This window comes from Dipodomys spectabilis, unplaced genomic scaffold (assembly GCF_019054845.1).
Source record: "Dipodomys spectabilis isolate Male_0828 unplaced genomic scaffold, ASM1905484v1 ptg000002l, whole genome shotgun sequence".
Lineage (NCBI taxonomy): Eukaryota > Metazoa > Chordata > Mammalia > Rodentia > Heteromyidae > Dipodomys > Dipodomys spectabilis.
In genome coordinates this window covers 41,537,260-41,564,273 of record NW_024870679.1, presented here as the reverse complement: position 1 = coordinate 41,564,273, position 27,014 = coordinate 41,537,260, and the positions used below count along the sequence as shown (strand labels likewise).

Genomic DNA, 27,014 nt, shown 5'->3' with positions numbered 1-27,014 from the left:
GAATGGGGAAATATACCCCTATTAAGTCGTTGGGATATTCAATTGTTTATTATCACAGCAGAGACAAGACTATTCTGATTAAGATACAGACATTGTTTTAGCCATCTAGTATCAAATCACCTTTCTACTTAAAGATAAACCCTCCTTCCCTCCATTTAGGATTTTGGTACTGTCAAATCCAATGGTCATATTTCTGTTCTTATCTTTCTTGATTTTTCAGCAGCATTTGTCACAATTGACCACTCCCTCCTAGAAACAATTTATCTTGGCATCTATGACATCATACCTGCTTGGTTTACCTCTTAGGTCACTGGCCCCTGCTTCTCAGTTTTCTTTATCATATCCTCTTCCAGTGGGTTTTCTATTGCTGTGTTACTGTTACCTCAGAAGTTTGAAGATCTTAAGACCTGGTTTTAAATATTGCCAATGAAATAGACTGCTGGACATGGTCATTACAATATTTTTCTTTCCCATTTTTTTTGTGGTGCCAGGACATACTAGGCAAATGTTCTACTACTGTGCTACACCTCTTGTCCTCAGTCTACATTCCTTTTAAATAATAAAGCCCTATTTTTAGCTGGACCTATGGTACCCAGCTGAATGTAACCCTACATTTTCCAGGTTCCTTTGCAGCTATATATGGCCATACAACAGTGTTTTGGCCAATGAGACTTAAGCAAAAATGTGTAGGACCTCCAAGGCAGCCTTCTTAAAAGAAAGAAGGCACACTTGTTTACTTACTTTCCTTCCCATATGGAATATGGACCTCAAATAAAGTGTCCTTAAGATTGATAGCCAAAGATTGAGGATAACTAAGCAAACTTGAACTACCTACCTTTTGACTTTTCATAGGAAGAGAAAGGAATTTCTATCATAAACTTTATGCTATTATTTGCAAATAAATCTAGTCTTGATACATTTCCACTGCTGTTGAAGCTATTTATCTTTGATGAGGAAGTCCAAGGTCCCCAGTCAGAAGAATTGGGAAAGGGGGACTAGGAGGTGTTTCCAGGCAAGAAATTGCCCAGCCTCTTTTCCATGAACAAGTAATCAAGCTATCAAGAATATGAAATGAATGGTGAGAATACAGTAGTCTACTAGTTCACAAGGAGCACTTGAATGCTATATTTAAATTTTTGGACTATAGTCTGCAGATCCTTTGCAAATATGTGGCCTTCATCTGCCCTATCTAGCAGTGCCTCACCCTTTGCAGGTGCTCAGTGAATGAATTCCCAATTAACTAGTGCTGTGTACCTAGTAAACAGAAACGCTGGACGGTGGGCCAGTTGGGGGGAATCACCATCTCATCCACCTATTTGCTACAGATGAATTAACTGAAGCTTCACTTAAGGCAACAGCCTGTCTGTAAGGAACAGAGTGTTGAACATCCACCTTGCCATGGAGTGAGAGGATGAAATCCAGGCGTGAAGGAATCCCTCTTGAAGGCCGGGAAGAACAATTAGGTGGCGGTCACTCAGAGAGAGCTACTACAACAACATGGCTGCGCTAGAAACCAGCTGACCAGCAGGAGGCGGGGCTCCGCCCCAAGCTCGCAGGCCCCGCCCTCGCGGCCCCGCCCAAGCACCCTCGGCTCGGGCTGCGCGGGTTATGAGGTGTCTGCGTCCTGCGCCTGCGCAGTGGGCCGCGGCGCGTGGGGCGGAGGCTTTATAACCACTTCGTAGGCTCTGCTCAGCTCCTGTCTCCGAGAGGGCGGCCGAAGCTTCGGCGGCGGCGGCCTAGGCGCCGGCTGAGGGGGGAGCTGTGGCGGCGCTGGGCGCCCCAAGCCCCTCAGCCTCTGCGGGTCATGGGCTCCGAGAAGGACTCTGAGTCGCCGCGGTCAACATCCCTACACGCGGCCGCGCCCGACCCCAAGTGCCGCAGCAGCGGCCGGCGCCGGCGTCTCACCTTCCACAGCGTCTTCTCCGCCTCGGCCCGCGGCCGCCGCGCCCGGGCCAAGCCGCAGGTCGAGCCGCCGCCCCCGGCCGCGCCGCCCCCGGCTGCCCCGGCCACCCCGGCCGCGGCCCAGGCCCCGCCGCCCGAGGCGCTGCCCGCCGAGCCGGCCTCGGAGGCCGACGCGGAGGCCGCGGCGGCTGCGGAGCCCGGGCTCGACGATGAGGAGGCGGCGGCGGAGGGCGGCGGCTCGGGCGCGGAGGAGGTGGAGTGTCCGCTGTGCCTGGTGCGGCTGCCGCCCGAGCGGGCCCCGCGCCTCCTCAGCTGTCCGCACCGCTCGTGCCGGGACTGTCTCCGCCACTACCTGCGCCTGGAGATCAGCGAGAGCCGGGTGCCCATCAGCTGTCCCGAGTGCAGCGAGCGGCTCAACCCGCACGACATCCGCCTGCTGCTCGCCGACCCGCCGCTCATGCACAAGTACGAGGAGTTCATGCTGCGCCGATACCTGGCCTCGGACCCCGACTGTCGCTGGTGTCCGGCCCCCGACTGCGGGTAAGCGTGGGGGCGTGGCCGCCGGGGCTCGGGGCTGCGGCCGAGGGGCGTGGCGGGGGCTGCGGACCTGCCCCGGGTGCAGCGAGGGGTCCCGCACGCACGGGGGAAGAGGGAAGGGTGACCAGCTGCGGGGAGAGGCTACCTGTAACCAGCGGGAAAGCCCAGACTACTGGTCTGAAGGCACTGGGCACCCCACCCAACCCTTGGGGTTTGCGGAGGGCGCTGAGCAGGAGCTGAGCGGAAGGGAGCTGTCCATCAAGTCCTCAGACCTGTCGAGGGTATCTCTGAACAGAGATGGGAGAGTACCTTTTCCTGGGAGAGGAGGCGATATTTGGCAAAGAAGGAGAGGAGAATGTCATTCTGAAAGGGCAGCGCCTCAGAGGGGTGTGTCCATGTGGCTAAAGGGACGCTTAACAACATTGCAGAAGGCTTGTTCTACCTGACAACCACAGCATGAAGTTGAGCTGAAAATGGTGAGGATGGCAACCACGGGTGAGAACAGCTTACTGGCAGAGCTCTGGGAGAGTCCTGGGCATTGTGTATTGTGCTAAGCTGTTGGGAGGCACCCTGTGGTCCTTAGACTGCTGCCTTGAGCCGGGTGAGTAGTGGACAGACTGTCCAGTGAATCCAGACACAGTGAGATAGAGAATGCCCAAAGGTTGATAGGGCAGAAGAAAATGTGTTCACCCGTTCTTTTAGAAAAATCATGACATCTTGGTGACCGTCTTTGGAAAGCACTATTTAGGCTTGATTTCAAAGGTCAGTAAGTGAAAATACATGGTACCTTGCAGAACCCCAATACCACATTTCTTTATCTAAAGCCCTCAGTGGAAATTCTTCATTCCCTCTCTTGGGGAGGGAGGGAGAGGGAAAATCTTGTTATTGTTGTACATCCTATGAATGATTGCATGCAGCCCGATTGGGCTTGTCTAAGTGTTTGGGAGTCAGGCTGCCATCACCTGCTCAGTAACCTTGGACAGACAATTTTATTCTTGTGTGTCATGTTTTAGGAGCAGAGGATGCTAGGGACTCCTTTTAGTGTCATGCTAAAGTTATGCTAGTAAAAGCTGTGTGATCCTTTGCTTCAAAGGAGTTAAGGGCTTTTAATTGTAGCCTATGTATCAAGGCTGTTTTGAGAGTTCCATGATGCTACCTACCAGTTGTCTTCTTTTAAAAGAATCCCTTTTAGGTATTGAATGGAGGAGGTAGAATCTGGTCAGAATACTATATGTACCTGTGTGGAAATGGAACAATGAAGCTTCTTGAGATTGGTGTGGGAAGAGGGTGGAGATAAGAGAAAATAATGTAGAGAGTGATTCAGGTACACTGTATGCATGTATGGACATGTCAAAATGACCCCCTCCTGTTTAACCAATTAATGCCCATAAAAAATAAAGGGAGAGCAGAAACCCTTAACACTATAAAGAAACACTCTCCTATGTTAAAACTTGTTTTGAAATAAGTGTGTTATTTAGTTTGTGATCAAAGGTACTCAGCTCATAGCAGATCACTTTCACTTTCGTTTAATAAGTATCAGGAAGAACTAATACTCGTGTTTTTCAGATATTGTTGATCTATTTTCTGATCCAAAGGAATATTAACTTAAATTTTGCATGATTAATTTTTTTTTTTTTTTGGTCGGTCGTGGGGCTTGAACTCTCAGGCCTGGACGCTGTCCCCAGCTCTTCAGCTCAAGGCGAGCGCTCTACCATTCTCTGAGCCATAGTGCTACTTCTGGCTTTTTCTGTTTATGTGGTGCTGAGGAATCGAACCCAGGGCCTCATGCATGCAAGGCAGTCCCTCTACCACTAGTCACCTTTCTAGCCCCTGCATGATTAATTTTGAAATAGTGTATTAACTATTTTCTTTGAGAGCTGAGTTTCCTTGGATATTAACTAAGATCTATGGCTTTTTTCTTCTAGGTAAACTATGCCCACCACCTCCCTCAATCCCCTTCTGTATTTTTTTCTTGTTTATTCAATCTGAGCTTTAAACTCAAGGCCTTGGACTTGTTAGGCAAGCACTCTGGCACTTGAACTATGTTCTGAACCTTTTTAAATTTAGTGTTTTTTGCTCACTTTTTTTTTAGGATAGGTTCTCTTCCATCCTCCTAACTATGACCTCTCAAGTAGCTGGAATTACAGGTGTGAAGCACTGTAATTAGCATTCTGGGCTTATTTGCTGAGATGGGGATCTCCCTAACCTTTTCCCCAGACTGGGCTCAGACTCCAGTTCTCTTGATCTCTGCCTCCAAAACAGCTGGGATTAAGCTGTGAGTTGCTGTCCCAGCTCCCCTTATGTGTCTTCATTCACATCAGTAAAAATGGACAAATTTGAAAGCTTGGTGATAACTCTAAATCATTACTGATTTGAGAGCTAATAAAGAATTAGGCCATTTTCTTAATTTAGGCAAGTATTGACTTGGTATAATTCAGGTTCTGTTTTTTAATTAGTCAAAGTAACTATGATAATCATATATGTACACATGAGGAGAAAGAAAGCAAACTGGCATCTGAATATATGTATGCCAAGCATAGTTTGATCGATATAACACTGTGAGATTGTTGGAGTTTGGGGAGGACGGGGCAGGCTGGGACCCCGGCTTGAATTCAGGGGCATTGTGCTCTTACTCAGCTTTTTTGCTCACAGCTGACGCTCTACCACGTGAGCCATACCTCCAATACGCATTTTTGCTAGTTAATTGGAAGTAGAGTCTCAAGGACATTTTTCTTTTCTTTCTTTTTTTGGCCAGTCTTGGGGCTTGAACTCAGGGCCTGTACACTGTCCCCGAGTTGCTTTTGCTTAAGGCTAGCACTCTACCACTTGAGCCACACTGCCACTTTAGTCCTGTTTATGTGGTACTGAGGAATAGAACCAGGGCTTCATGCATGCTATCCAAGCACTATACCACTAAGCCACATTCCCAGCCCATTGTCCTGGCTGGTTTTAAACCTTGATCTTTAGCTCTCAGCCTCCTGAGTAGGATTATAAGTGTGAGCCACTGATGCTTGAAATTTTTATATAGTTTTACAGATAGGAAACAGGAAGTCAAAGACATTGAATTTGTTCAGGATCATATAGCTCTAGTAGATAATCCTAAAACAGAATTGGAACACTTTAACTCTGCCTCTGTTTGGGCAAGCTTCAGCTTGTCAGCACAGCCTTTGTTAAGATGGCCTTGTTTCATTAACTATAGTCCATAGACAACATCCAGAGGCCAGGGATGTTAGAAGTTAGTTTGCATCTTTTTTTTTTTGCACTACTGGAGGTTGAATTGAGGGCCTTGTGCTTGTTTACTTGCTTGTTAGTTGCTTTGCCACTTGAGTCATACCTCCAGCTCTTCTAGTATCTCTGATTCCTGGTCAGTAGTGTCTCTCTTGTGCTCTCTCACTCTCACTCTTCCCCCACTTTCCTCTCCTCTCCTTTCCTTTCCTTTTTCCTTTCCTCCTTTCCTTTATTCCTGAGATTTTTTCTAGCCTCAGACTTGTGTGTGTGTTTGTATGTGTGTCTGTGTGTGTCTGTGTGTGTCTCATAGGGCTTGAACTCAGAGTCTGGACATTGTCCAGTTGCAACTTTTAGGTGGTTAATTGGAGATAAGAGTCTCATGGCCTTTTCTACCCAGACTGGCTTTGAACCAAGATCCTAAAATCTCAGCCTCCTAAGTAGCTAGGATTACAAACATGAGCCACAAGCACCAGGCTAGCCTCAGTATCTTGAATGCTGGGATTTATCCCAGCTACTACTTTTTCTTTTTCTTGTTTTCTTTCTTTTTTTTCCTTGTTTTCTTAGGCTTCATTCTTTCCTGAGTTGACAGGCTTAGTTAATGTTTGAAAGTGTTTTAGATATTTAGTTGAAGTAGTTACATACAACAGGGAGTAAGTTTAAATTTCTGTTCCTTCTTTTTTGTAACAATTGGCTGAATTCATAAGTATATTCCCATGAGAAATATACCTTACTATTGCATGCTTTGGTCAAATTCTGCTTTTTGTTTATTTAGGCGGTTGGTTTGTTTAAAATCAGACTGTTCCATTCTGGGCCTGTTGAACATCCTGGATAAACACTGGAAAAGAAGTCCTAAGTCCCAGTTATCTGTTACTATACCTGACCATGTTTATTGCCCACAGGTCTAGTTCTTGTCAGCCAAATATATCAAATCCTCCCATGTGTGTGCTGGGGTGGGATGAATGGAGAGGTTGGAGTTTGAAGGAGGTATTTCTTTAGGGTGAGGGACATGTAAGCATTTTTACAGAGTCCTGATGATTAGTTTTACTGTGACTAAAAGTATAAGAACAACATAGATTAAGAACGTGTGTGTGTGTGTGTGTGTGTGTGTGTGTGTGTGTGTGTGTGTGGGGTCGTGAGGCCTGAACTCTGGGCCTGGGCGCTGTCCCTCAGCTTTTCAGCTCAAGGCTAGCACTCTACCACTTGAGCTGCCACAGCGCCACTTCTGGCTTTTTTTTTTCTGCTTATGTGGTACTGAGGAATTGAACCCAGGGCCTCATGCATGCGACACAAGCATTCTACTGCTCAGCCATCTTCCCAGCCCCAAAATCCTTTTTTTTTTTTTTTTAACAAAATGTTTGTAGAACAAAAAGTTGAATTTTTTTCATATTTCAATGAATTGATTCCTAAATAAGAGAACTACTGTCAGTGAGAAAATTTACATTATGACGGTCCTGGGGCTTGAACCCAGGTCCTGGGCACTGTCTCTTGAGCTTTTGTGTTCAAGGTTAGTGCTCTATAACTTGAATCTTTGTGCTCAAGGCTAGTGCTCTACCACTTGAGCTAGTCTTTTTATTGAAAAACTGTACTGTGAGGGTGCTGGTGGCTCATGCCTATAATCCTAGCTACTCAGGAGGCTGAGATCTGAGGATCACCGTTCAAGCCAGCCGGTGGAGGAAAGCCCATGAGACTCTGGTCTCCATTAAACCACCAGAAAACTGGAAGTGGCGCTGTGGCTCAAGTGGTAGAGTGCTAGCCTTAAGCAGAAGAGCTGAGGAACAGTGCCTAGGCCCAGAGTTCAAGCCCCATGACTGACCAAAAAAAAAAAGAAAAGAAAAGAAAGAGAAAGGAAGAGAGAAAGAAAGGAAGAAAGAAAACCAGTACTGTGGTTTAAACTCTGGGCCTTATATTTGCCACTTGAACCATGCCTCTAGTCCTTTTTTACTTTGGTTAATTTTCAAGTAGTGTCTCATGCTTTCTCTCTGGACTGGCCTTGAATCCCAGTCCTCCTTGCATAGCTGAGATTATACACATGCACCACTGCACTCAACCAATATACTCTGAAATACATACTTTGAGGCAGGCACTCATGCCTGTAATCTTTGCTACTCAGGAGGCTAAGACCTGGAGGATCTAGGTTTGAAGCCAGCCTGGGCAGAAAGAGCCAAGAAACTCCATCTCCAGTTAACCAGCAAAATACCAGACTAGAAGCATTGCTCAAGTGGTAGAGGCCCCATCTATGAGCAAGAAAAGGGATCAAGAGTGCAAGGGCATGAGTTCAAGCTTCAGTACTGACATACACACACATACACGTATATATGTATATATAAGCATGTGTGTATATATATATGTATATACACACATATATTTTCAAATGAGATAATTAGTTCAAAATACAAAAAATTGAAATTGTTATAGTCCTTTATAATATAGTCTTCAAAATATAACCTTGTCCAGATATAATTACATTTTAGTATCCTGCAGGTAGATGGTATTAAATGTATTTCTGAAGGAGAGACCAGCTCAGGAAAGTTTAAATGTAGGGCCTCAGTTTTGTAGACAATAAATAAATGGTACAGCTGGTCTATTGCCTTTTGATTCTCAGCCTAAGCATGTCCTTTCAGAAACCCCTTAATATAACTGTAATGTTTTTCTCAGGTAGTATATTACCAATCTTTAAGCCCTTTCAAAATGTCTAAGTGACTGAGGGTGAGCAAAATAGACAACAAAGTTTCTTGGCTATAATACCAGAGAATTCTTTGTACAGATGAATAGTAGATACAGCTGTCTTGACCTAAATTATGTGCAGGTCTGCCATTCCAGCCACTTATTGCTCTGTCTGTTCCCTTCTAGGTCCTACCTCCCACCTGACCCAAGAAAGTAGTTCAGCTGTTGGCCTTCTCAGACTATTATACTGATCCACTTTATCAATAGGAAGCTTCTGTTCATTCCAGCACACTTAGGAAAGAACAAGCTTTTTGAGTGAGACATCTTTCACAGTCAGTAAAGGAGGGTTTTGCTTTTGTAAGGTATTCCTTGACCTCTTAATTTCCAGTAGCAAGGAGGTTCCTTTCTTTCTGTTTCATACCTTTCCCTGCAACTTCCCTTATCCTTATCTATGCCACCTCTAGCCCAGTAACACCTGTTTCTCATATTTTTGCTAAAGTACTGATTATTCAAGTGGAATATCTGTATCAGTCCCCTGTTAAACTGTTCATTGGCCTACTATCTGACCTGTAAGATGACTTCTCCATGTATCTTTGAAATTTCATTTATTTGGTTTATCTTTTCATTTAAGCTCTTTTATAGTTGCCAACATTTTGATTTTTTATCTGTATTTCCCCAAGTATATTATAAACATTACTTGAAAGAAAAAAATTGTTAAAAATATAACAAGTTTATATCTGAACCTTAGAGTCTTTAAATATGCTGATATACGCTATATATCTTGCTAATGGTAATATAAAGTACAAATTTGCAGTATGGTATAATTTTACCAAACTTAAATACCAAGAATGTGTTTTTTTTTTCCTGTGGCATCATGAAGGCTTAACTGTTTGCTGTTTTTGATATTTGTCATTTTCTAAACTCCTTCCTTCAGTGTCCTTACTTAATAGTGAATCTTATTGTCAGGGTAAATTAAGAATTTTCTTCTCTGTAGTAGGATCTATCTATCTATCTATCTATCTATCTGCATATACACACACATATTAACTAGTTCTACAACACTATATAAACCTTTCAATTAGGTCCCAGAAGAATGAAGTAAACAGATGAATTTTGTGAGAAGATTAAGGAATCTAGGCAGCACAGTTCTTAGAGGACAAGAATAGGACAGACAAGTGATCATTTAACAGACACTTTTAACATTGATACAGAGCTGAACCCTGAGTGACCAGTGTGTATTACAAAAAGGACTTAGGCCTTGTTCTTCTATCAGGGAGTTTGACCTCATAGAGGAAACAGAAGATTAGCAGATAAACTGTAAATGTCATATTAAGAAAGACCTCACAGATAGGGGAAAACTGGGGGATGACATTGTCTAAAAGAATTGTCAAATTACCTGACTTAGGAAATGGTGGTCCCTCCGTACAATATTTTAATAACAATAAAATTATATTTTTTTAAAAAAGGCTTCATAGGGCTGGGAAGGTGGTTCAGTGGTAGAGCGCTTGCTTTGCATGCATGAGGCCCTGGGTTCGATTCCTCAACACCACATAAGCAGAAAAAAAAAGCCGGAAGTGGCACTGTGGCTCAAGTGGTAGAGCACTAGCCTTGAACTGGAGCTGAGGGACAGCGCCCAGGCCCAGAGTTCAGGCACGACCGGACGCCTCCCTCCCCCAACAAAAAAAAAGGCTTCACAGAGGAGATGGTACTTGACTTAGGCCTTTGAAAATATCAGTAACATTTTTCTATACAAAATTTTAGTATTAAATTATAGTATCTGACATATAGTAAGCTAAAAAAAGATTGCTAGCCAGGAAATCTACAGTGCCCTGAAGAAAGTCAGAGAATCAGATCATAAGAGGGTCTCTTAGTATAGGTATTTGAGCTAGATCTCAGTGTGAGCACATAATTACAATATAGTATTATAATTGTACCAGTGTTACTGGTAGGCAACCAACTTTCTGGAGGGGCTAAATAGATTTATAGGCAAGATGACATTTGAGTTGATTATTAAATGAGTAAGTATTTTTCTAGGCCAGAAGGAATACAGTATTTAAAGGCCAAGATGTAGCTCAAGGTATGCTAGGATTTTTTGTTTGGTTGTTTTTTTGTTTTTTGTCAGTTGTGGGGCTTGAACTCTAGGCCTGGGTGCAGTTCCTCAGCTCTTCAGCTCAAGGCTGTGCTCTACCACTTGAGCCAAAGCTCCACTTCTGGTTTTCTGGTGCTTTGTTGGAGAAGAGAGTCACAACTTTCCTGCCTGGGCTAGCTTTTGAACCTCTATCCCCAGATCTCAACCTCCTGAGTAGCTAGGATTATAGGTGTGAGCCACCAGAGCCCAGTTTATGCTAGGTTTTTATATCTTTCAAGGTGAAATTGCAAATGCACTTTAGAATGTGTTACCTACTCCTAAAAGTGACAAGGGGAAAGAAGCTAAGGTTTTAGAACTTTTTAAGTAGTTCCATATCAGACAGTATGAATCAGAGCCCAGACAGAGTGCTTAAAAACAGGAATGCTAAGTCTTGTGCCCTGAGTAATTCTGTGTCATAGTAATAGGTTGCAGCAGATTCATAAGTACTTGTTTTAATTTCTTGGAACCAAATTGTACTCCCCAAACTGGCTTTGAGTTGTTTTCTGTGCTGATCCATGCCCTCTCCCTGCATACTTCATTGTGTGCATTGAAAAATTGAAGGAATCAAATCTTGTCTTCTCACATCAAGGAAAACTGATGTCAGTTGTGTCAAAATGAAGAACAATAAAAGGGTAATATGAAGTTTAAAGTTCATTGCAGCTGATATTTTTATACTTTGGTCATCACAAACATGAAGCACGCAAATAAACGGAATCAGTCCCTGCTCCTAGGTTGAGGACAGTAAAAGAACTGAAATGAATGAGACATACTGATTTTAACTTAAATTTTATAGATTACTAAAACATACTTTTGAGGAGGGTTTGGCTTAGTAGAAAGAAAGAAGTAGGAATGTTTGAGGCCTCCTGACTGGCACTTTTTAATTTGTATATTCAGAACCTGGTTGTTTATTATTATTATTATTATTTTGGCAATAGGGAGTGACACTTATTGAACTAGTCACATTTATTTTTTTAAGGTCATCTACTATCCTTCCCATTTAATACAAACAAAATAGCAACCAAGTCACTTTCTTCTTTAGAAACTATTTCGTAGTTAGGTGGGGTAAATTTGCTCAGAACTCCTACAGGATATGAATCATTTGCATTCACACATTGACCTATTCTCACTTTGTTCTTTCTGAGAAGAATTTTAATGAAGCTTGTTATGGGAACATAGGAGATACTTTGTCAATTATATTGTCAGTGTCATTCCCCAAACAGTTTGCAGAATCAGTGACAAAACTGATAAGTTGCTATTATGAATATATAATGTACGTTCAAATAAATTGTAGAATAAAACCAAGAAAACTGTATTAGCCATTTGCATCATTTGTTTGAGATTCTTGAATATTAGGTAAGAGCATGAAATAAGGGAAAACAGCACAGATGGCAACAGCTCAGTCTGCAATCACTGGTTTAAAAGTTATGTATAATGAACTTTTACAACTTAAAATTTTAAATTATTTGTCAAATTTTTAATTAATGTATTTTGTTGTACTAGAGATCAAACCCAGGACCTTATACATGCTAAGCAAATACTCTACTGCTGAGCTAGACTCCTGGCCCCTTGATTTTATTTTAAGCAAGTACCAACTTGTTAGAGCAAGCTTAGCATTTAGTTGACATATCTAGAATTAATCAGAAAGGGTTGTAGAGATATTGGAGTTTTGTTAAAGATTAATTATTGGCCAATAACAGAAAATGATTATGCCAGTGCTGATAAATTCTGAATTGTCTCTTTAAGAATATATCATTAGGGCTGGGCACAGGTGGTTCACGCCTGTAATCCTAGCTACTCCGGAGGCTGAGATCTGAGGATCATGGTTCAAAGTCAGCCCAGGCTGGAAAGTCTGTGAGACTCTTATCTCCAATAAAGCACTAGAAAATCGGAAGTGGCGCTGTGGGTCAAGCAGTAGAGCACTTGCCTTGAGCTGAAGAGCACAGGAACAGCGCCCAAGCCCAGAGTTCAAGCCCCACGACCTACCAGGAAGAAAAAAAAAGAAAAAAAAGAATATATCATTAGAAAGAGGTGGCTTTGAGGGGTAACAATGCTCGACAATAAATGTACTCATTGCCTTACTTATGTAACTGTAACCCCTTTGTACCCCTTTATAATAAAATAAAACTTAAAAAAAGAAAGCTGGCTTTGCTGCGTGCCAGTGGCTCACACCTGTAATCCTAGCTACTCACAAGGCTGAGATCTGAGGATCAAAGTTCAAAGTCAGCCTGGACAGAAAGTCAGTGAGACTCTTATTTCCAATTAACCACCAGAAAACCGGTGGCTCAAGTGGTAAGAGGGCTCACCTTGAGCTGAAGCACCCAGGCCCAGAGTTCCAGCTCCATGACTAACAAAAAAGAAAGAAAAAAAGAAAGAGAAAAAAAGGAAGGAAGGAAAGAGCTGCCTTTATGCTATGTTAATTAATAAAAGAGGTGTACAATATTCTTGGGTTTTGGAAGCTGTCAAGAAACAAGACATTAAAAAGTATAGAATCATCCAAGTGCTGGTGTCTCAATGCTTAACCCTAGCTACTCAGGAGGCTGAGATCTGAGAATCACCGTTTGAAGCCAGCTCAATCAGGAAAGTCTGAGCAATTCTTACCTCTAATTAACCACCAAAGTGGTAGAGTGTTAGTCTTGAGCAAAAAAGCTCAGGTACAGTACCCAGGCCCTGAGTTCAAGCCTCATGACTGACTCCAACCAAAACATAAAAATAAAAAAAGACCGACCAAAATAAGCAAACAAACAAAAAAACATATAGAATCAAATTGGAAAAAGGAAAAAAAAAAACACAGATGAATTGAAGGGCTGGGAATGTGGTTAGTGGTAGAGTACTTGCTTAGCATGCATGAAGCCCTGGGTTTGATTCCTCACTACCACATAAACAAAAAGGCTCAAAGTAGTGCTGTGGCTCAAGGGGTAGAGTGCTACCTTAAGCAAAAGCAGCTCAGGGACAGTGTGCAGACCCTGAGTTCAAGCCCCAGGACTGGCAAAAAAAAAAAAAATGAATTGAGCTTTCAACAGAAAATGCAGACCATTTAGGTCATCTAGGAAAAGTACACCTAGGGCTGTTGTCTTTCAAGATGAGGTCAGACTATATAGTCCCACTGTGGAACTTAAAAAGTATACTTGCATCAGTTTTTGCTATAGCCCTTTATTTTACAACTGTTCTGTCTCTTCATGTAAACAAATTTGGTCTCTCTAAATACAACAAACCATTGAAAGTAAATTGTTGGAAGTGGAGCTGTGGTTCAAGTGGTGGAACACCAGTGTTAAGGAAAAAACTTGAGGGACAGTGCTCAGGCCTTGAGTTCAAATCCCAGTACACACACACACACACACACACACACACACACACACACACACACACACACACACACACACACACACACACACACACACACACACACACACACACACACACACACACACACACACACACACACACACACACAAGATTGTACTGGGGGCTAGTGGCTCACACCTGTAACCCTAGATACTCAAGAAGCTGAGATCTGAGGATTATGGTTTGAAGCCAGTTCAGGCAGGAAAAGTCTATAAGACTCTATTTAACAAGCAAAAAGCCCAGAAGCAGAGGTGTGGTTCGAGTGGTAGAAGGAAAAAGCCAAGCAAGAGCTCAAGGCCCAGTACAGGTACAAGAAAGAATGAAGGGAGGAAGAAAGGGAGGGAGGGAAGTCAAGTCACTCCTAAAACAGCTTAAACTATATTGGATATGTGCTGGGAACTCAGGCTGAATAATTATTTCCCTCTTATGTTTTCTATTTTTGGTTTTGAATATCAAAAATCCTTTCATACAGAATATGTCATAGTTGGTCAGGTTTGTGCATGCATGAGAGTGTAATATGTATACACTTATGCATACTTACCACATGTGATAATGCAGTGTTAGCCCTGATGAATAATATCTGTTTGTCTTGATTAGGTCATTCTTACCTTACTGGTATCTTCCTGTTTCCTTACTCAGTTATGCTGTTATTGCATATGGCTGTGCCAGCTGCCCCAAGCTAACCTGTGAGAGGGAAGGCTGCCAGACTGAGTTCTGCTACCACTGCAAGCAGATATGGCATCCAAATCAGACCTGCGATATGGCTCGTCAGCAGAGGGCACAGACTTTACGAGTTCGGACCAAGCATACTTCAGGTCTCAGTTATGGGCAAGAATCTGGACCAGGTATAAACTGATAATATTTCATTGTCTCCTTATTTGGTATTTCATTGTGAGCCCAAAGCAGAAAAATATTATCATACTGTATAACTCATGTATCCCAGAGATCAAAGAGTGATCTTTCTATCTCAGACTCACAAATAGTTGGACTTGTAGATGGACTATAAGCACACACCACCACATTTCCTAGTTTGGTTATACTTCCAATACAGCAATGTAAATAGAATACACCAAGACTGAATTTTCAAGTTTCTATCTTTTTAATATATGTCTCAGATTGGAGAGCACTTAGGTCCTTTAACTAGGGGCTTTTTTAATACTTTGATCATGAGCAAAAGACATTTGGCTAGCTTTAAGCGCATCACTGCTTTTGGAGGCAGGATACAGATTTAAGTAAAGGAAATAATTCTGATGTGAATTAATAATTAACCTTAAAAGGAGAGATGTCAACATTCAATTTCTGCCTTTGATAGTTCAGGGCAAACCTATTTTAAAATGTCAGTGGATTTATTACCTTTTATATATGTACTCTGTTTCATTGATGTCATATAAGAGAGAATAGTAGGAAAGATTTTGCAATTCACTTTTTCCCGGCACAGCATAATCTCCTAAATTGTCATTTTAATAGCTTAGTGCATGACTTGTTGTGAAAATTACAGGGTGCGTGATACATAATATACCCAGTTGTTTTTAGGTTTTTGAATTTTAAAATATCATGGGAAGTACTACACAATAATGCTTGTTGAACCTGAAAGATTAGTCTCCTAACAGTTATCAAAACTTAAGCCCTGAGTACCAGTGGTTAAACCCTTTAATCCTAGCTACTCAGGAGGCTGGGTTCGAAGATAGCCTGGTCAGGAAAGGCCATGAGACTCTTATCTCCACTTAACTACCAAAAAGCTGGAAGTGGAGCTGTGGCTCAAATGATGGAGTTCCAGCCTGGAGCAAAGTCCAGGACCCACAGGCCTATAAGTGCGCATGCGCACACGCGCACACACGCACGCTCACACTCACACGCACGCACGCTCGCTCTCCCTCTCCTTCTCTCTTTCCCTCTCTCACCTCCCCCTCCCCCTTCCAGGCTATGAGCCAATGACTTACCATATCCTAGCTACTTTGGAGGCTGAGATCTGAGAATTGAGGTTCAAAGATTGCGTGGGTAGACAAATTTTCAAGACTTTTATCTCCAGTTACCCCTGAAAAGTCAGAAGTAGAGATGTGGCTTAAGTGGTAGAATTTTAACCATGAGCAAAAGAGAAAAATAGCTGAATGAAGCACAAGAAGCACAAGACCTGGAGGGGGAAAAAACAAAACAAAACCATCCTGTGCTGCAGACTGTTCTTGCTGAGGGACTCTAATTTTAATCTTTCAGTCTATTAGCTGATTCCAGTTTTCTTGAAACTATCATTCCCTCTGGGGAGTCTGCTTGCTCAGTCAGAATGTGATTCAAGTATTGTATAAGATGCAGGTATTGGAATCGGCAGCTCAATATGAAATAGGAACCACTTCATGAAAATTCCTGAGGTCTAGACATTTGGAATCCTCAACCAAGAGCTCTTGACCGCCCTCTCATTTCTTACGTATACCTTAGGAATAATGAAGTCAAACTAGATTTAACAGAGGGTATTTTTCTACCCATCTTTCCTTCCCTTCTTAGCAGATGACATCAAGCCATGCCCACGATGCAGTGCTTACATTATTAAGATGAATGATGGAAGCTGTAATCACATGACTTGTGCCGTATGTGGCTGTGAATTCTGCTGGCTTTGTATGAAAGAGATCTCAGACTTGCATTACCTCAGGTAAGAGGGGAAATATATCCATTGCTTTTATAATGTTGTTCTCTTACTCATTTAGAGAAAAGGATGTCAAGGAGACATAGTTGACCTTTTATTGCAGAATAAGGAAGCTGGAAAAAAAATAAGCTCCTCTGAAATACTCCTTTGATCATGTTTTCCTCTGCAGAGCAACCTCCAGGGATTGTCTTCATTACCTTCTAGGTCATGTCTTGTCCCTTGCATAACTCTTAAAGCTTTGCACAGTCTGGCCCTAATCCACTCTTCTGTCTTTTCAGGTAATCTGGGGCTTGCTGTTCCTGTGTTAATTTTTGCTATCTTGCTCCATATTTGTTCATGTCCTTTTATTTGCCTGAAATGCTTTCTTACCAGCTCAGTCTCCTATTAATTCTCTTTTGTTGTCAACTTTCAGTTTTTGCTTTGTTTTCCCTCCTTCCTTCCTCCATCTGTCTCGCTTTCTCTGTCTCTCTTTGTCTATTTGTCTCTTTGTCTGTCTGTCTGTCTCTGTTCCTTCCTCCTTCCCTCCTCTCTTTCCTCTCTACCAAACTATCTCCAAGATCTTCTAGGCTCAGACTTGGAATTCTCCTACCTCAGCCTCCTGACTGCTGGAATACAGGCATGCATCACCATGTCCTGCTTCTGCAACTATTATCTATTGCTTAAGAGCAACTTAAATACCATTTCATCCATTATGCCTTCCTATTTTTTGCCTCATTTGTTATTTATCCCACCTTATAAATGTCACCACTACTTTGTACTTTGTGTACATGTCTTTTTTTTTGTCAGTCGTGGGGCTTGAACTCTGGGCCTGGGCACTGTCCCTCAGCTCTTCAGCTCAAGGCGAGCGCTCTACCACTTGAGCTACAGCGCCACTTCCGGTTTTCTGGTGGTTTATTGGAGATAGGAGTCTCACGGTCTTTCCTGCCCGGGCTGGCTTTGAACTGCGATCCTCAGATCTCAGCCTCCTGAGTAGCTAGGATTACAGGCGTGAGCCACCAGCGCCCGACTTTATAGATTTTGGTTTTTTGTTTTTGTTTTTTGTCGGTCGTGAGGCTTGAACTCTGGGCCTGGGCGTTGTCCCTCAGCTCTTCAACTCAAGGCGAGCGCTCTACCATTTAAGCTACAGCCCCACTTCCTTGTGTACATGTCTTAATTTTTCTACACTGTGACCTTTTTTTAAAATATTTTTTGTGTGTGATGAGTTTACAAAGAATTGAGTGAATTGCTGGGCTCCTGTGGCTCATGTCTATAATCCTAGCTACTCAGGAGGCTGAGATCTGAAGGATTGCAATGTGAAGCTAGCCCAAGCAGAAAAGTCTGTAAGTCTCCATCTCCAAAATAATTAGCAAAAAAGCCAGACTGGAGGTGTGTCCCAGTGGTAGACATAGCAAAGCTCTGAGTTCACAACCCTTGTGCTGCCAAAAAAAAAAAAAAAAAGAATTGACTGAATATCAAAATATTGTCCTTGAAGAGTTAATATTTACAAAATGAATTTTATTGTGTAGATGAAATCTCATTTTCAATTCAGTGAACATTTAGATATTTATATGTAGCAATTACTTATTGGGGCCCCAGAGATGGATAAGACATGATTCCTATTTTCAAGATTACTCTCTACAAAGTAGAGAATGTAGTTTAGAGAGAATGAGAGACAAGATCAGGTACAGGGCCGAGGGTTAAAGTAGCCAAATGCAGAGTCCCAAGCTGACATAAAAGATGTGATGAGGTCATTTAATATCCTGGGAAGGTGTTCACAGTATCTATTGGGTATAGTCAGATATATGCCAAACCATTTCACAGTCAGCATGTTGACTAGCTGCAGGACGGATGTGTTTGAATGAGATGGTCAAGTGTATAGGCGACATAGGATCCCAAGTAGTGCCAGTTTAGGAAGTTGGACCAGGGTTGCAGAGCAGGAAGAGACAGAATTTAGGAATTTCAATTCAGGAGGCTTGTCTTTACCAAACAAAGGGGGAAAATGTCAAGAGTTCAGAGCTCTAATAATCTAGCCTGTCCTTTGCTGTCCCTTGTGTAACGTATTTGTTTCTTACAATCCCCTATAACTTAATCACTCCTGTTGAAAAGAATATGTGGCTTTTATCAAGCTCTTGTAACAGTAGCTGCATATGTAATATTTATATTAACTGGAATGTGTTTCTTCTTTAGCCCCTCTGGCTGTACATTCTGGGGCAAGAAGCCATGGAGCCGCAAGAAGAAAATTCTTTGGCAGCTGGGCACATTGATTGGTGCTCCTGTAGGGATTTCTCTCATTGCTGGCATTGCCATTCCTGCCATGGTCATTGGCATTCCTGTTTACGTTGGAAGGAAGGTAAGACGTGGTACATTTTGTGCCTGATCCAGCTTTAGATTTGTTGGCAAAGGTTTGAGAGGAACGGGAAGGAACTTATGTTTTAAGGCTGCCTTGAAAATCATCTGGTTCTTAGATAAAAATAACTTCAGCTTCTTAAATAGATTTGTATAAACCCTCATGAGATCTGAAAGTTCTTATTAACATCCTGGGCCTAACTTAAAGGTGAAATGCTTAATTATTTCATTCCCCTGAGGTATTTCATCTCTTTTGAAATTAACATTTTCTGCTTTAGTTTATGTTTTCCAGGTCGGAGTTAGGTTAAAGTTTGAGAAAGATACCTCTTTGGAGTATCTTAAGATAGACAAACTTAGAAATGAATATTCATGTGTCCTTTTTCCCTGGTAAAACGCTGATGTTCTAACCTGCTGGCCTGAATTTTCTTTTTACTTAGATTCACAGCAGGTATGAAGGAAGAAAAACCTCCAAACATAAGAGGAACTTGGCCATCACAGGAGGAGTGACTTTGTCCGTTATTGCATCCCCAGTGATTGCTGCTGTTAGTGTTGGTAAGCTAGTCAGGCCCATGCCTTTGCAACTAGCCCTCTGACCATAGCACTTTAGCTAGCTTACTAGGTGTTTTATGCCAACCTATCTTGGTAGTTACTTCTAGTAGACACTGTTACTATGATTCTTTTCTTCAGCTTTTTAGCTACACTAAATTATTATATTGTGTTATAACAAACATGTGCCAGGTGTGATTCTGAGTGTTTTACTTGTATTCATTCACTTGGTCCTAAAAATCCTCACTAAAGCAGTAAATTTCCAGAGGCGGGGGGGGGGGGGGGGGGGGGGGGGGGGGAAGGTAAAAGAAAGGGGAGGGGGTAGAGGGGGAGAGGAAGGAGGAGGAAGCAACAGCAGTAGCAGCAACCGCAGATGCAGCAGCAGCAAAGCAGCAGAAAGGAGCCAGGAGGGGGCATGGAAAAGAGGAGGAAAAGGAAGAGAGGAGGAGGAGGAAGAGAAAAGAAATAAAAGGAAGAGAAAAGGAGAAGCAGCATCCAGTGCTGACTTTGATGTGATTAAAAGTAGCTACAATTGTAGTGAAAACAGAATCAGAATTACAATTTAATAGAACTATAACAGTAACCTTGGACAGATTATCTAGTTTTAAATTCATGTCATTTTGCTAAACATTTTGACTTAGATTCTGTGCTTTTGGGGGAATGGGGTGCCTGTGCCTATCCTGGGGCTTGAACTCAGGGCCTAAGCATTGTCCTTGAGTTTATGTACTCAAGGCTAGTGCTCTACCAGTTGAGCCACAGCTCCACTTCCAGTTCTTTAGTGGTTAATTAAACATGAGTCTCATGGACTTTCCTTCTTGTGCTGGCTTCAAATAGCAGTCCTCAGATCTCAGCCTCCTAAGTACCTAGGATTACAGGTGTGAGCCACCAGCACCCTGTGTTTTTAACAACTAAGCCATTCAAAATCACATCTAGCAGTGTGATTTTGGAGTTAACACTCTGGAAGACTCCTAAATGCAGTGGTTCATGTGTCTTTTTTTGTGTTGGTACCATGGTTCTAACTCACAGCCTTATGCTTGCTCAGCTTGCTTGCATACAATCTGGTACTTTAGTGCTTTAGACACACCAACAATCTAGCTTTTTTCTGCTTTATTGGAGTTGAGTCTTTCAGACTTTTCTGCTTTTCTGCCCACGCCAACTTTGAACTAAGATACTGTAGGTCTCAGCCTCATGAGTGGCTAGGAGCCTGGCCCCAATACTCAGTTTAATGTTTGGCTCTTGGATTAGTATTCAGTGCTGAATGGGAAGGGGAAATGAAAGCAATGTACATTCACTGTGCTAAATACTACATAAATATATTCTCATGAACTGTAGCAGGATTCCACAGTCAGATAGCCTGTAAATTAGAGCCAAGATTGTAATCAAGAGTTTGCAGGTTGCAAGTCTGATCATCATTCTATTACACTAGGCAGCCTGGTTAGGAGAGTCCACTCTGTCTTTTTTGACCTCTTATTGTTTGTCTGTGCTTAGTCCGAAAAGCAGAATTCAGGGCAATTTCAACCTGATGGTGTGCTGACAGGTTTCTATCACTTTCCCCAGGCATTGGTGTCCCCATTATGCTGGCATACGTCTATGGAGTCGTACCCATTTCTCTCTGTCGTGGAGGAGGCTGTGGAGTTAGCACAGCCAATGGAAAGGGAGTGAAAATTGAGTTTGATGAAGATGATGGTCCAATCACAGGTAAAGGAAAGAATTTCCATTTGAATTAATGGCATACTAGATAGAAATCAGTAAAATTAAGCACATTCTACCAAAAGATTGTCATTGTGATAATGAGCTTTGTGGAGGGGAGGAAGTATTTTTAGCTTTTCACTCCTTTGTTCCAGAATTATTAGGTTAATTCCTCTGGTACTTACCTCTATGGGGCAGGTTCAAACTAGTGGGATTCCAAGTAACTACAAGTAGGTAGTGGTGGTAGATTTATAAGAAAGCCTTATATTTGCCCAGTACTTTATAATTTTTAGAAGACTTTACACAGTTATTATCTTACTTGGTTTTTACAACAGCTCTCTGAAGAAGGAGGGCAGGGTCTATTATTATCCCCATTTAAATGGTAACTTGTGTAAGTTTTATTTTAGTGTCTGTTAAGAGCTGGAGAACTGGGACCTCCACTTAAACATTGTTTCCACTTCATCACCTTAACTAACCTGGGGCACAGAGATCTCCAAAGAGTTTTCAAGCTTCCTAATAGAATCTACATATGACCTAAACATATTTTGAGCTCTTTGGTTTAAATTGAGTATAGAGGACATGCTTGTCATTCCAGCACTTAATTCTGAGGCAGGAGGATTGTGAGTTTGAGGCCAGTATGTGCTACAGAGTGAGATCATGTCTCAAAAAGGGGGAGAAGGGAGTGGAGAAAGAGGGCTGGGGGCTGGGAAGGTGGCTCAGTGGTAGAGTGCTTGCTTTGCATGCATGAGGCCCTGGGTTCAATTTCTCAGCACCACATAAGCAGAAAAAGCTGGAAGTGGTGCTTTGGCTCAAGTGGTAAAGCACTAGCTTGAGCTGAAGAGCTGAGGGACAGAGGCCAGAGTTCAGGCCCCATAACCAACAAAAAAAAAAAAAAAGAGGGATGGTGAACAGAATGCATGAATATGATTATAATACTTTATGTTCATGTGTGGAAATGGAGAGGTGAAGCCTGTTGAGATTGTTTTTTGAAAGGGAGAAGGGGAATCGAGGAACCAGTGGCTTACGCCTATAATCCTAGCTACTTAGGAGGTTGAGATCTGAGGATCCTGGTTCGAAGCCAGCCCAGACACAAAAGTCCCCATGAGATTCTTACCACCAATTAACCACCAAAAACTGGAAGTGGAGCTGTGGCTCAAAATGGTAAAACACTAGCCTTGAGCAGAAGAGCTCAGAGATAGTGTTCATGCCCTGAGTTCAAGCCTCACAATTGACAAAAATGGGGGGGGGGGGGAGAAGAGTAGAGAAAGAGTGATAAAAGTATTTATATGCAAATATGAACATGTCAAGATCAAAGTACCTTCTACACTAATTGATACTAAGACGTCAATTTAACTAAAAGCTCAGTATAATGGGACAATAAGGGAATCAGAACTATAGCTTAGTGAGACCCAACAGTGACTTTGGACTAATCACTTAGTTTTAAATTCTAATTTCTTCACCTAAAATTGGAGCTATTAATGTCTAGTTTTCAGATAATTAAAACACCTAATGTGTAGTGGCTGCACTTAGTAGTGGTTCATAAGTGACTACCTTAGTACTTTTCTACCTGAAAATCTCCAGTCTGAGAAGTTATTGTAGGAAAATGCCTATTTGGTGTTTCAAATTGAGGTGTTTGGTCTCACTCCCAGTGGCAGATGCCTGGCGCGCCCTCAAGAATCCCAGCATAGGAGAAAGCAGCATCGAGGGCCTGACAAGTGTGCTGAGTACCAGTGGAAGCCCTACAGATGGACTTAGTGTTATGCAAGGCCCTTACAGTGAAACAGCCAGCTTTGCAGCGCTTTCAGGGGGCACATTGAGTGGTGGCATTCTCTCCAGTGGCAAGGGGAAATACAGCAGGTAAGCAAATAGACAATTACATGTTGATTCATTTGTCTGTACCAGTATGTCCCATGTATCATCTCACTTTCATTTACTTATCTGTGGCATTTATTCCTAGCCAAGTCCAGAGTTCTTTTCACTGTGCCACTGCTTCCATATGGAAAATAACCTTGACTTCAGATCCTTCCCTGCTATATTAGGTGCCTGCTCGAGGAAGAGTGGGAAGCAGGTCCTGGTGCTTTTCATTAGGCTTGTCATTGGCTTTAGCTAACCAGCATTATGCTGTATTTTATTGACTTAATAGGGGTATGATCCTTTTAACCTTCCTATTCCCATTGGATAAATTAGTAAAACCCAATTCTATTAATTTTTATGGGCATATGTAAAATGGTGACCAAAAAGATTGTGACTTGCTTTATCATTTCACCAGCTGGACAAAATATAGTATAGATTCAAAGAAGCCTGGCAGATGTTAGATGAAAAGCAGTTAGTTGAGTTCAGTGGAGGAGCACAGGTGAGCAAAGCAGGTTAGACAGGTAGAAGAGATGCTTGCTGTCTGACATCTGAAGAGCCTTGAGCCTTCAGTAGGACAAAGATTAGTTGCCTGTGACTCACACCAAGAGGATGACTAAAACATCTAGGCAGAAACGAGATACAGATTTTGGTGCTGTATAGAGGATATAGGAGGAAGTTATATGAAAGCCCAAAGAAAGAATGGATTATTTTGTAGATTGTGAGCTGATTACTGCAGGAAGTGTTTAAAGTGAGACCAGATGGCCATTTGGCTATTAAAAGGATTCAAAGTAACAGATGGCAGGTGGACTGAATTCTGCCTCTTGGTGTCCATTGGTCACCTGAAAGCCTCTTTATTTATTTATTTTTAACTCATGGCTTCATGCTTGCTTAGCTGGCTTGCTTGGCTGGCATTGTATTATGTGAGCCAACCTGGCATTTTGCTGGTAATTTTGAAAATAGAGTGTCAAGAACTTCTCTGCCCAGGCTGGCCTTGAACCACTATCCTCTGGGTCTCAGGCCTTCTGAGTAGCCAGATTACAGGCATAAAACACTGGTGCCAGGCTCCCTGGGAACCTTTTGAAAATAGATTTGAGGGTCTATTCCTAGAATTAATCATTTATAATCTCTTGGAGTGGGACTAGAATTGGTCTGTGTTTAGAAAAAGCTCCCTAGGTGGTTCTAGCATAATTGTGTGAATCATCTGGCAGTCCTCTAAGTAGGTGGCAGATCTAGAGCTAGGACTCAGATTCTCACTGGGTACACTTACCCTTGCGCTGCTCTCATTTTCCTGGGCCTTACTCTGTTTTTGAAGGGTATCTGAGGGGGAGCAGCAGAGCATAGGCATAGGTGGCAGAATGGAGGCTGCTGCTGGCCTGGCTGCATCTCCTGGCTAGTATTTCTTGTCAGGGGATCCCGCCCCCACATGCTGGAGTATTCACTATAGTGTTCTCCTAAAGCCAACTCCCTTTAAATGAGCCGACAGACATAATTGGAGAGTCACTTGCTGAAACTGAAGCTTAGCCAGTCCAGCTGTTCCCGTTCTCTGAAAGCCTTTCATAGGAAGTGAATGAGTCAGATGGGTTTGACTGTGAAACCCATTATGAGGAAATACTGAAGTGTACAACAAAATGGTGTCGGAGCCAAGGAAGGAAATAGTTACGGATTCCTAGCTCTGACACATCATTGGGAAAGTACTGCTGTGCAAGGAGGGAGGAGGTTGGCCCCTATGTATCCTGAAGTCTTACAGCCTGGAGGTAGTTTGATTGCTTATTTGAGTTAGTCCTATTATGTGTAAGCCAGGAAGGATAAGTGTGAATGAGACGTGGAACTCACAGAGGAGTGAGAGGAAAGTGTATAAATCATACAATAAAAGAGCACTTAGCGGAAAGCAACCAGTTTGCAGAAAGAATGAGGTGAATATTTCCTTTGTTGTTAAGGACTGAAGTTAAGTATGTCAGGCAAAGGAAAAGAAACTTCCGGAGTGAGGGAACAGCATGTGCAGAGTCATAGTAGTATAAAATGTAAATCCAGGGTAATTATGATTTTTGACCTACAATGAAAGAACTGGAAGAGAGTTTCCTGGAACATCAGGAAGATTGTAATGTCTGTTGGCAGGAGGGAGCCAAGAGTTAGAGAATTGTTAGAGTGATTGGGTCTTTATTTACACTGGTGCTGGTCTGGAGGTTGTTTGAGTTGTATTTAGGAGCCTCTGGAGAAGGAGCCCAATAATAATCATCTAGGCAGCAGATATGGAGGGCCTGATGTTAAGTAATAGCAGCGGGAATGGAAATGAGGGGACGATTTCAGTAGATGTTTAAGAGAGTAAATGTGTGAGCATGTATTTGAGCTGTTTGGCAATTGGAGATTTGCTCAGTCAGATCATCACAGTTCACAAGAGAATAATGGAAAAGATGTGTGCCAGGAGGCAGACCATCTCAGTGTACCCTGGCCTCATTAACTTGAACGTCCCCTCTTTACACAGGTTAGAAGTCCAAGCCGATGTCCAAAAGGAAATTTTCCCCAAAGACACAGCCAGTCTTGGTGCAATTAGTGACAACGCAAGCACTCGTGCTATGGCCGGTTCCATAATCAGTTCCTACAACCCACAGGACAGGTATGTGAACAGTCAGATGCCCAGAAAAAAGTTACATTGTTTGGTTGGGTACCAGGTCTTCAGAAGTTCAATGCCTCTTGTTAGGGCTCTTAACTACTATCATCCAGTGAGCTATATCTTATGTCTTATGAATTCATTAAGCAAGTTCTTGCTACCAGAGTATTTGGCATCTCTTGATTCTTCTTCCTTCCTTCTCCCTCTGTCTCTTCTCCCTTTTCTCCCACACTGGTCCTCCTCTTCTCTTCTTTAGCTATTGCAATAGTGTGTAATTACTCACATTGGAGCATAAAGAGCTAGATTGGTGGTGTGAGCCTTGAGTCTAGGGGTTTGGTTTGCCTTTTGTTTGGTAAGGTTCTGATGGCTTGTTTCTCTTTCACTTTGAGTAGTGTATCTGGCATGATGTAATTATGGTACTTCTAAACTGCAAGCATTCTGGCTTCTAGTTGTGGGTCAGTAGTAAAAAGCTATAAACTTTCAGTTTCATATTCTCAGTAAGACAGTGCGAGGCTCTGGCCCTTAGTTCAAGTCTGGAAGCTCTTTTTAGATATTTAAAGAGATGTGCAAGCATGTGTGTGTGTGTGTGCATTTGTGTGTATGTAACAAAAGTGAACTCTAGTCTACTGTTTACTACCTTTTTTAACTTCCTAATCCTGAACCCACAAACTACTTTTATTAACAGGTATAGCATGACCTATGCATGACTCAGAACAGTGGATTTTGTTTCCACAGAGAATGCAACAATATGGAAATCCAAGTGGACATTGAAGCTAAGCCAAGCCACTATCAGCTGGTGAGTGGAAGTAGCACAGAGGACTCACTCCACGTCCAGGCACAGATGGCAGAAAATGAAGAAGAAGGTTGTGGTGGCGGTGCTGGTTGTGGTAGCAGTGAAGAGGACCCCCCCTGCAAACACCAAAGCTGTGAACAGAAGGATTGCCTGGTCAGCAAAGCTTGGGACATTAGCCTGGCCCAGCCTGAGAGCATCCGCAGTGACCTGGAGAGCTCTGACACCCAGTCAGACGATGTGCCAGACATCACCTCAGATGAGTGCGGCTCCCCCCGCTCCCACACTGCGGCCTGCCCCTCAACCCCCAGAGCCCGAGGTGCACCGAGCCCAAGTGCCCACACGAACCTCGCTGCCCCAGCCGAGGCGCAGACTATCTTGAAGCCAGAAGGTGCAGAAGCCAGAGTATGAAGGGGAACAAATGCTCCGGTTCTGAGAAGCACACTTGTTGTAACTGCATCTTTTGGGATCTTTTTTTTTGGGGGGGGGGGTGGGAGATTTATGTACTTTGTTTCAAAGATTGTCTGGTCAGGTTTTCCCCAGGGAAATTCTGAGAAATTTGCAATTTCTTACCAGATAAACATGAAAATGCTACCGTTAAGTCTCCCTCCCCTTTCCCCCATTTTTAGTTTTAATTTATTGGTTAAACTGATGTTGGCAATCCGTGAGGTGTGTCAAAGAGTGTACATATGTATGTGTGTATATTGTATGTATGCTAACATATTATTGAAGGACACATTTTAATAAAGATTTCTGTTGCAATTTA

At 42.6% G+C, this 27,014-nt stretch overlaps 1 protein-coding gene across 3 annotated transcripts; it reads left to right on the top strand.

Annotated features, from left to right (window-relative positions):
- The first annotated feature begins 1,696 nt into the window (after window positions 1-1,696).
- On the top strand, window positions 1,697-27,014 carry Rnf19b (ring finger protein 19B). Of its 3 annotated transcripts, none has more exons than XM_042680628.1 (9): window positions 1,697-2,442; window positions 14,441-14,646; window positions 16,301-16,442; window positions 18,603-18,765; window positions 19,199-19,313; window positions 20,865-21,005; window positions 22,646-22,853; window positions 25,333-25,464; window positions 26,194-27,014. In XM_042680628.1, exons 1-9 carry the CDS (start codon window positions 1,805-1,807, stop codon window positions 26,657-26,659), a joined length of 2,211 nt encoding a protein of 736 aa, XP_042536562.1. In that variant the 5' UTR covers window positions 1,697-1,804; the 3' UTR covers window positions 26,660-27,014. The 3 variants fall into 3 exon arrangements, with proteins under 3 accessions (XP_042536562.1, XP_042536553.1, XP_042536569.1); XM_042680619.1 differs by having other exon boundaries at window positions 16,298-16,442; XM_042680635.1 differs by having other exon boundaries at window positions 1,707-2,442; window positions 26,144-26,230.

Coding starts and splice junctions, on each gene's coding strand:
- Rnf19b (XM_042680619.1), top strand. CDS start 1,805: ATGGGCTCCGAGAAGGACTCTGAGTCGCCGCGGTCAACATCCCTACAC. Junction 19,314..20,864: donor GATTGCTGCTGTTAGTGTTG/GTAAGCTAGTCA, acceptor CACTTTCCCCAG/GCATTGGTGTCCCCATTATG. Junction 21,006..22,645: donor AGATGATGGTCCAATCACAG/GTAAAGGAAAGA, acceptor TCTCACTCCCAG/TGGCAGATGCCTGGCGCGCC.